The 9,025-nt window shown below is 51.5% G+C and overlaps 1 protein-coding gene across 2 annotated transcripts in view; it reads left to right on the forward strand.

The window, feature by feature from the left end:
* The first annotated feature begins 4,579 nt into the window (after positions 1–4,579).
* Positions 4,580–9,025, forward strand: part of PRKCE (protein kinase C epsilon) — a 535,093-nt gene continuing 530,647 nt past the window's right edge. Inside the window, exon 1 of one of the 2 annotated variants that reach the window (XM_032239536.1) lies at positions 4,580–5,353. In XM_032239536.1, the coding sequence (XP_032095427.1) occupies positions 5,006–5,353 (348 nt within the window). In that variant the 5' untranslated portion in view covers positions 4,580–5,005. The remainder of the gene's footprint in view (positions 5,354–9,025) is intronic. The other variant, XM_032239537.1, reaches the window with a different exon arrangement.

Here is a 9,025-nt window from a genome sequence, read left to right on the forward strand (position 1 = left end):
CAGCAACAGGGACATGAATATTAACATGCTAGTCTGCGGTTCTGGCTCCCCCTTCCCTGCTTCCTCCAGCTGATCTAAACAATATCCACAGACAGTTTCAATGTTGATTATACAGAGTATAAATCACCTTTAGACTTGGATCTTCTCTCTCTCTCATACCCTGTTTTGAGGTGAGCCTTCAGGGAGAAAATTACAGAAGAGAAAAATATCTGTCCATCGCAAAACTGCTTTTATGAAATATTAACTCTAGTTATGCTGCTTGGCCGCTGGAATGTTCTGTGTTTCTCCAGGAAAAGGTTCAGACCCATCTGCAGGCCCTACGAGGCCGCATTATCAGGTTCCTACTTACTTTATCTTCTGTTACTACCTGCCACAAGCAGGGCACACCTGTCTGCTTCCCTGAATAGCCAGGGCTTTCCCACCCGTACACGCTAAACTCTTAGCTGTTTTCCTCTTTGCTGCTAGAAGAACTCCTACTGGAAAGCCTAGACTCGGCTCAAAGGATTCTGCAGGTTGATGCCTTTCCAAGCTCCCCAGGCAAAGAGGTGATCCTTCTTCGGTGCCACTCTAAACCTTCGATCTACTGCAATGCTGATCATACTGCCCTGGGCACACTTGCTGTTCTATTCTTTCCTCATAAGCCTTAATTTTGAAAGGAGAAAGGGTCTATTTTGGTCATCGTTGAATTCTTATATCATTTTCTTCCTTCTCACAAAGTTTATGAATGACTTGGCCATAGTTGGAAGCCAAAGGACATTTTACTCAGTGAATATGCTCACCATGGTCTTACCCTTTGGGATTGGAGATGGTGGCCAAGGAAAGGATGAAGCCAGTAATAATTTCTGATTGGAATTTTACCTTCTAAGCCCCCTCTTTGGGCTTTTCTTTTCAGATGAAACCTGGAGCATGGGGTTATTTTAGACCTGCCTCTCCAGAAAAATTTAAAGGTTTTCCCTCAGAGAAGCTCACATCTGGCATCTCCATGATGCCCCTGGGGAATACATATTTTCATTTGGCCATGTTTGAGAGTAGGAAGGCAAGAGATTTATTTAGAAATAAGGAGGTAATAGGTACCAGCATTCTCCCTTTTTATGTAAACATTAACCCAATACAAAACCCGTATTTTGTTTGACAAAGTCTTTTATTACCACTGCTCCGAAAGAGTTGCTGTAATGGAAAGGACACAGGCATTGTTCGCCTCTGAGAATTGCAGTCTGGTAATTTACACGGAGTAACAGTCAGCTGAGAGGCAGAAGCTGCCTTCCTATAACTTCACCCAGGATGCCAGGAAATGATGCTGGAAGTTTGTAGGTTATTTAAGATAGTCACTGAGATGGTAACAGATCCTATTTAATATATTTGGGGGCTCAGCATGGTGGCTCATGCCTGTAATACCAACACTTTGGGACGCTGAGGCAGGCAGATCACTTGAGCCCAGGAATTTGAGACCAGTCTAGGCAACATGGCAAAACCCTGTCTCTACGAAAGGAACAACAACAAAAAAATTAGCTTGGTGTGGTGGTACCTACCGATAGTCCCAGCAACTTCGGAGGCTGAGAGGTTGGAGGATGGCTTGAGCCTTGGAGGTCAAGATTAAAGTGAGCTGTGATTGTGCCACTGAACTCCCAGTCTGGGCAACAGTATGAGACCTTGTCTCAAATAAATAAATAACAAAACCACATATACACTATATATTTTTTCAGGGTCTTGTCTGGGAAAGGGAGAGTGAGAATATGATATGCAAAAAGTTCAAGTTCAGCGTGTCATTAATGCTAAACTTATTTCCTATTTAACATACTAAAGAGGAGTGACTTAGGTCAATGTTTTCCAAGCCCATGTATTTCTGTTTGCATGTGAGACAGGACCCACTCAAAGCAAGCAGTGAGAAGGTATGAAGCACCAATTAGTCAAAGATCCCTAACACCATGAAATCCTTGACTTTCTAGACTTCCCAAAAGGATCAGGACTAGGGTGAGATGAGTGAAGCACTCGGCTCAGGTATAAAATTTAAGGGGTGCCAATAAACTCAGTAATATAAATATCTTAGTGCAATATTTAAAGTATTTTAATTAATATTAAATAGTTTTAAGATATTGTGTCCATTCTGGAATCTCACACTTTTTATTTTTTTTAAAATTGTATTAAAATCTTTATCTTGATTATGTTTATTGTACCCTTTACATTTGGCCTCTGAAAAGTATCCCATTCATCTCACTTTGGTGCCGGCTCTGCTTCCCAAAAGCATTTTCAGAAGATCAAGCCCTAGTTGCCACTGCCTTGCATCACATGCGCTGGGAGGGGGGAAAGGGGCTTCATGAGAATTGCAGGATGGAAGGAAGAAGCAAAAGGGAAAAAAGTAATACTCAAAGAAACAAAAATTAAACAGTAATGAGAAGCCCCTTCTTGTGCTTTGTCAAACAGACATATTTTAAGACATCATACCTCCAGCTGGGGGAGTGGCAGGGTAAGACAACAGTTGAAGTCCTGGCTCTTTACATGGGAGCTACCTAGATCGTACGGAGGACCGAATCTTAACACCATCTCTATCCAGCTGCCCCATTCAACAGGGCAGGCTGCGAGAAATTACTGTATTAGGAAGCTCCCGAGCAACTGCCTGTCCTTAGGAGATGGCCGAGGGGCTTTTCTGATCATTTTGGGGACCTGTTTGCTGCACTGCATATCCTGTTTTTCTAGGGGCTGCCTCCTTCCTCGCCTTTAAGCCTTTTTAAGCTTTTAAGCTGCAGGCAATGATAACCTTTATCCACTGAGGAAAAAGTGATTGGGAGGCGCGTTTTAAATTTTGGTTTACACAAACCAGACCCGCCAGATGAACACTCAGCTTACCACAATACCTACAAATTCCCAGACTTGACTTGGCACACGGGCGAGGGCGGAGGTTTTCTTTCCTCACTTGCATAAGCCCCAACTCCCCGGCTGCAGAGCCGACCTCTTCCCCGCGCGGTCTTCGCGGGGGCCCCAGCAGGGCCGCGCCCCTGGGCCCCGTGCTCCCGGCCCTTCCCTCCCAGGTTTCCAGTCCCCGGCGCGGGGCAGTCCCTCGCCGACCGCCGGCCCCGTCCCGGCTCCCAGCCGAAGAAATTCTTCCCAAGCAGCCCAGGGCTCGCCTCACGTGACCAGCCGCGGCGGCGGCTTCCAGCGAGAGTTTAAAGGTTACAGAGGAAATTAGCATGGACGCAGCCGCTCGCCCCCCGGAGGGCGCGCCCCATTTCCCCGCAGCCCGGACGGCAGCTGCCAGCGCGCTGATCGGAGCCGAAGTCCCCCAAAGGGGCACCGATAAGGTCCAGCGTAAATAGGAACAGTCACTTCGCAAAAAAATAAACAGACCGCAAACCAAACCGGCGCTCTACCGAGCTTTCACTTGTCAACAAGTTCTCACAGCTTGCTAAGTCCAGGACAGATCCCAAGGGGGAGAATGCCCCACCAAAGAAAGGCAAGAGAAAAGAATCGAGTTTAAAACCTCACTCGAGCCGGACTCGTCCCTCCCAACCCCCCACCGCCACCGCCGCGGATCACAGCGTCCCGGGACTGAGTGACAGAAGGGCCAGAACTCCGCAGGCTGCTTCTGTCCGCCGCCGCCCGAGTTGGGGTGGGCAGGAGTAGGGTCCCGGGGCCTTTGGGGCAACCCGGTCCCCTCCACTCCCCCATCCCGGCTCTAAAAGACTGCGTTGGCCGCAGGGTTCCGGAGAGATGCGCAGCCCGGGGCCTCCCGGTGGGGACCAAAGGAGACCCATCCACCGCCCGCGCCACGCGCACCCAGCCCAGCGCCGCCGCTCCCCCAGGTCCTGCGCGGGGTCCCCGCCCGGCTCCCCCGCCCGCCGCCGCGACCCGGGCAGCCTCGCCCGCTCTCCGCCGTTCTCTCCTCGGCTCACTTTTTCCGTATTGCTCCCCCAACCGGCAAAACTTTCTATTTCCCCAAACACTGCCGTGCGCGCGCGCGCGTGCACACACACACACACACACGCACTCGCACACACTCACACACACTGACGTCTTTTGCGCATTTCCTGCATTAGAGGGAGGGAGACTCGCTCGCACACCGACGGAGGGAGAGGAGACCGCGGGGGAGCGCGGGCTGGCGGGCGGCGAGCGAGCGGCAGCTGAGAGCGGGGACGCGGGGAGCGCGGCGGGCGGGCGCCGGCGCCCAGGAGGTGGGGCCGCGCCGAGTCGCAGTCCCGGCCCCGCCGCCGCGCTGCGCACCGCCCGGTGCCGGCCTGCGCCCCGAGCCGGATCGGCTGCCGCCCGGACTCCCGAGCCCGCGCGGATGTGAGATTCCGGGCTCCTGGCGCCTCCCGATCGCCGGCTCTGGCGTGGCGCTGCTTCGCCCAGGAGGCGGCGGCCCCGGCTGGCCGTGGGGCTTGTGGATTTTTAAAAATTTGGCTCCGAGGAGGACCATTTCCTCTCGACATGCATCCCTCCGGATAGACTGAACATCCCTCGGTCCACCCCCCGCCCCGTGCGGTCAGAAGCAGGCGCTGGGTGTGCGAAGAGGATCCGGGTTGAAATCTGCGCCCCCGGTTCTCGTCCCCGCCCCGTCCCACCGCCCCATCCCCCTCCCGGAGTCGAAATTTCCCGGGATTATGTTTCGGAAAGGTAGGTAAGCGCCGGGCGCGGCGCCCGCTTTCCCGCAGCCCGGAGCCGGAGAGCCAGCGAGGCAGCCAGGCAGCCCCCGCGGCTTGCAGCAGAGCCGACAGCTCGTCTTCTCTTCTGGAGGTGCAGCTGGTGGTCGGGGGGAGAGACTTGCTCCAAGCACGGACGTCCCCCAGCTCTCCCCCCTCCCTGTTTTCCGTTAGGAACCCGGCGAGGAAATACATGCACTGGCTGAGAATCGCCCGCGGCAGGGCGCAGCGCCACAAGGTGTAGGGAGTGTGTGGGGTGGGGCGAAAGGGGACCCAAGAGTCCCCGTGGCTCGGAGCGCCGGGCCGTCGGTTCTTCATTCCTGCCCTCGGGGCAGACGGAGTGACCCCGGCCCCCACTCCCCGCCCCGACCATGGTAGTGTTCAATGGCCTTCTTAAGATCAAAATCTGCGAGGCCGTGAGCTTGAAGCCCACAGCCTGGTCGCTGCGCCATGCGGTGGGACCCCGGCCACAGACTTTCCTTCTCGACCCCTACATTGCTCTCAATGTGGACGACTCGCGCATCGGCCAAACGGCCACCAAGCAGAAGACCAACAGCCCGGCCTGGCACGACGAGTTCGTCACTGATGTGTGCAACGGGCGCAAGATCGAGTTGGCTGTCTTTCACGATGCCCCCATCGGCTACGACGACTTCGTGGCCAACTGCACCATCCAGTTTGAGGAGCTGCTGCAGAACGGGAGCCGCCACTTCGAGGACTGGGTGAGTCCGGGGCCTCTCCGTCGGTCCGGTAACCCGGTTGTGGGGTCCCGCGGAAAGATTCGCTGGCCTTGATCGTAGGGCTCCGGGACTCAGTGACGACTGGGGGGTGTGTATGCCTGTAGGTCTCAGTTTCCTTGGGGAGGTACACTTCACTTCGTAGTTGGGGAGAAACAGGCATTGACGAGGAAGAGGAGACTTGGAAAGAGGATGTGGCCCTCTGCCCCCTCTGTGCCCTCCAGATGGTGGTGCTGCGGGAGGTTTCCAAACTGGGAGAGCCTGGGCCGCTGGTGCTGAAGGTTGGCCGAGGACCCGGCTTTCTTCCGCAGGCGCGTGGTGGGCTGGCTGTGTGTGATTGTGTGTGGGTGGGTCCCTCCGTCCTTGGAAAGGCACGTGGAGCCTTTGACTGAAGCCTTCTTGCACGTCCTGGCTTTGTCCTGCTTAGCCGAGTGAGGAGTTGCTTTATTTTTCCCTCCCGGAGGAAGCTGGTGTGTTTGTATTCTTCTGCATGGCGGTTAGCTCATCATCTGACATACAAGTAGAAAAAAAGTGTCCTCCTCCAGGATGTCCCCTCTACGGTCCCAGAAACATCAGCCGAGCTTGTTTTGTCCAATTCATTGCCCCATCCATGCAGGATGAATGTTGCATTTGAAGAGGGGTTCTGCTTGTGGGTAATTGGAAGTCAGTGCTTTGAATCTTATTTAAAGTTATATTGTTTCTCTGTTTTGATTGTCAAGATACTGCGCAATAAAAGACGATTTCTGAGTCTGAGATTGAGTAAATTGTTAATTGATTTCATTGTTAAACTATTAAGGATTTGGAAATAGGCCTTGTCTCAATGTACTATAAACCAAATGCATCCAACCTTGGCACTTGGACAGAGAGAAGCAAATCTTCGTTTTTTTGTTTTTGTTTTGTTTTGTTTTGTTTTTTTCTCTTCTTGAAAGGAAGGTGTTAATTTAGGACATGGATTTCTGTGTTTTCAGGTTTGTGACATGTTCCCACCAAGAGCAAGTACAAGTGTTCCTCTGGATGTATATGTTTTCAGGGTTCTTTGGTCTACACAAAAAGTGAGAGATCTCTCTAAGCCTCAAAAGTGGTATAGAGCAATTGCTTTTTATTGAAAACCAGATAACTTCATGGATCTCCTAAAGGTCAGAAGTTGCACATGAATCACTTTGGCATATCAACTTACATATTTTTTTCAAGGACACGGAGTTTTAGGGAGAAATAGGAGAGAGCCTTTTGTTTTTATGCTCATGGCTGTGATGTAGTCTGCCTGAAACCATGGTTACGGTCTCACAGTGAAGCTCCAACAAGCCACATGCGTAGAACTCTAGATTTGTGGTTTGCACTTTGGAAAGCAGGCAAACCTTTATGGAATCCCAAGGAACTCCATGGCATTCCATTCTACTTCACAGATGTCCCTCATCTCTGCTTCCCTAAGCCTCCACAGCAGAGCTCCCACTCATTCCCCATTTCCTTTCCATGCATGGCCTTTGGGCCCTTTCCTCAGGGAAGCAGTGCATATGAGAGGGGGAGCGGAAGGGGTAACTTATTTCAGAGGCAGACCTTGACACTGAAAACCTGTGATTTTGGAGTTGTTGTTTTTGGACAGGAAAGGGACCGAAAAAACTTGACCCTGGTAGCTAGGAGATGTGGGCTTTTTGCAGTGTATGCAGATGAGGGGCTTGGACAGGGGGGCAGAGAGCAGGGACAAGGAACAGCAGGTCCGCATTTATCGAGAGAACAGATGTTGGTTGGAGGGAGAGTGTCTTCGTATCTCTGGTGATGCTTTGCTGGGCACACCTGAAACTCTGGGAGCTCTAGGACACGGTCCCCACCTTCATCACTCCTAGTGAAGCATGCAGTGGGAACTTGTTTGGTTATGATCCTCTAAGGTTCTCAAATTCATGTTGGATTTGGCTCTAGACCAGATCATCTAGTGCACAGGCAAGTTTTACAGACGAGGACATTGAGTTCCAGAGAAGCTAGATAGAGAGCTAGGGTCACGTGACAAGCAAAGGTGGGCTGGAAGTAGGGCCCTCACCTCCTATTGCCCACGGCTTGTCTGATGGGGAGCCCAGCCTGCCTATCTGGCCTCCCAGCCTGTTCTCCCTGCAGATCTGCGTGCTGTGTCCTTGACACTTTTATTGTGCTTGATAACTTCATCTCTTTTGCCTTATGGCAAGTGTGAATTAGGTATGGCAGGTATTGGACAAACTAAAAAACTTGAGATAGAGAAGCCCAGAGTCTCAAGGATGAATCAAGTGGTGGGACAGATTCAGAATGCTCATCTGTTTTCGCTAGAGGATGCTGTGGCCACTCTGGTTCCTCCAGGGTGAAGGTGGGGATGCATTGGCAGGGGTGACTGGCCTTTAGAAATGGAGGCAATTTGCAGCTGGGCTAAGTTCGCCTTTCCCAGTCTTAATATTCAGGGTAAACCCACGGGTTCATCGTACCTTTGGGTAGAATCCTCTGGGCTCAGGTCTCTGCACTCCTTACCTGGCAGGAATGAAGAGACACACCCTTCTCAGGTGCGGCTAAGAGATCTGGCCTGAAGTAAGGGGATGTGGATAGCATGAAGCAGCTGCTTCTCATTGCTGCGGAACACTGGATTCATCTGCACTTTCAATTTACTTGTATTCCTGGAGCTTCTATTTTGCATTCAGGTCCAACCAGGGAAGCTTAGCACTGTGGGCAATCCAGAGGAAAATGAGGTCCTGGGTCACTCTCAGGGGTCTCCATTTCACTAAGGAAATGACACCAAGTACTTACATATAGATCAAGCTTGTCCAACCCATGGCCCTCGGGCCACAAGTGGCCCAGGATGGTCTTTGAATACTGCCAAACACAAATTGGTAAACTTTCTTAAAACATTGAGGGGTTTTTTTGCAGTTTTTTTTACCTTATCAGTTATCGTTAGTGGTAGTGTATTTTATGTGTGTCCCAAGACAGTTCTTCCAGGGTGGCCCAGGGAAGCCAAAAGGTTGGACACTCCTGATACAGACACTTAAGTAGCAATTAGGTTCCATACCAGTGGTACCATGAGTATGTTAAGAGTTCAAAAAGGGAGTGGGCTAGGCACCGTGGCTGATGCTTGCAGTCCCAGCTACTCGGGAGGCGGAGCTGCTGGGAAGATCGTTTCAGCCCAGGAGTTCAAGATCAGCCTGGGCAACAGAGTAAGACTCCATAGCTAAAGCAAACTTAAAAATTAGCCAACTCTGCTCCTGTGGTGTGGTGTGTGCCTGTAGTCTACTCTGGAGGCCGAAGTTGCAGGATAACTTGAGCCCAGGAGTTCAAGGCTGCAGTAAACTATGATCTGACAATCAGGCCACTATATTTCAGCCTGGGTGACAGAGCGAAATCCTGTCTCTGGAAAAAAAAAAAAAAAAAAAAAAAAAAGGGTAGGAAGAACTGGAAGAATTCAGGAGGGCTTTTGGAAGCAGGCGTGAATGAGCTGGGCATGAAACAGTAGATTACATTTAAAGAGGTATCTGCAAGAAGGAGCAGTGCTTCCTGGCACGACCACTGCAGGAATAAAGGCAGACAGTCCTGTGGTCAGGGGTTGGAGAATGGATCAGCAGGGTGGAAACTGAGTGTACCTGTTGGTAAGGAGTGGGCAGGACAAGGTTTCCCAAATGTAAGACATTGATCTGAGTACTGCCTGTGCTT

Source organism: Sapajus apella, unplaced genomic scaffold (genome assembly GCF_009761245.1).
Source record: "Sapajus apella isolate SASKATOON/1434 unplaced genomic scaffold, GSC_monkey_1.0 scaffold44, whole genome shotgun sequence".
Taxonomy (NCBI): Eukaryota; Metazoa; Chordata; class Mammalia; order Primates; family Cebidae; genus Sapajus; species Sapajus apella.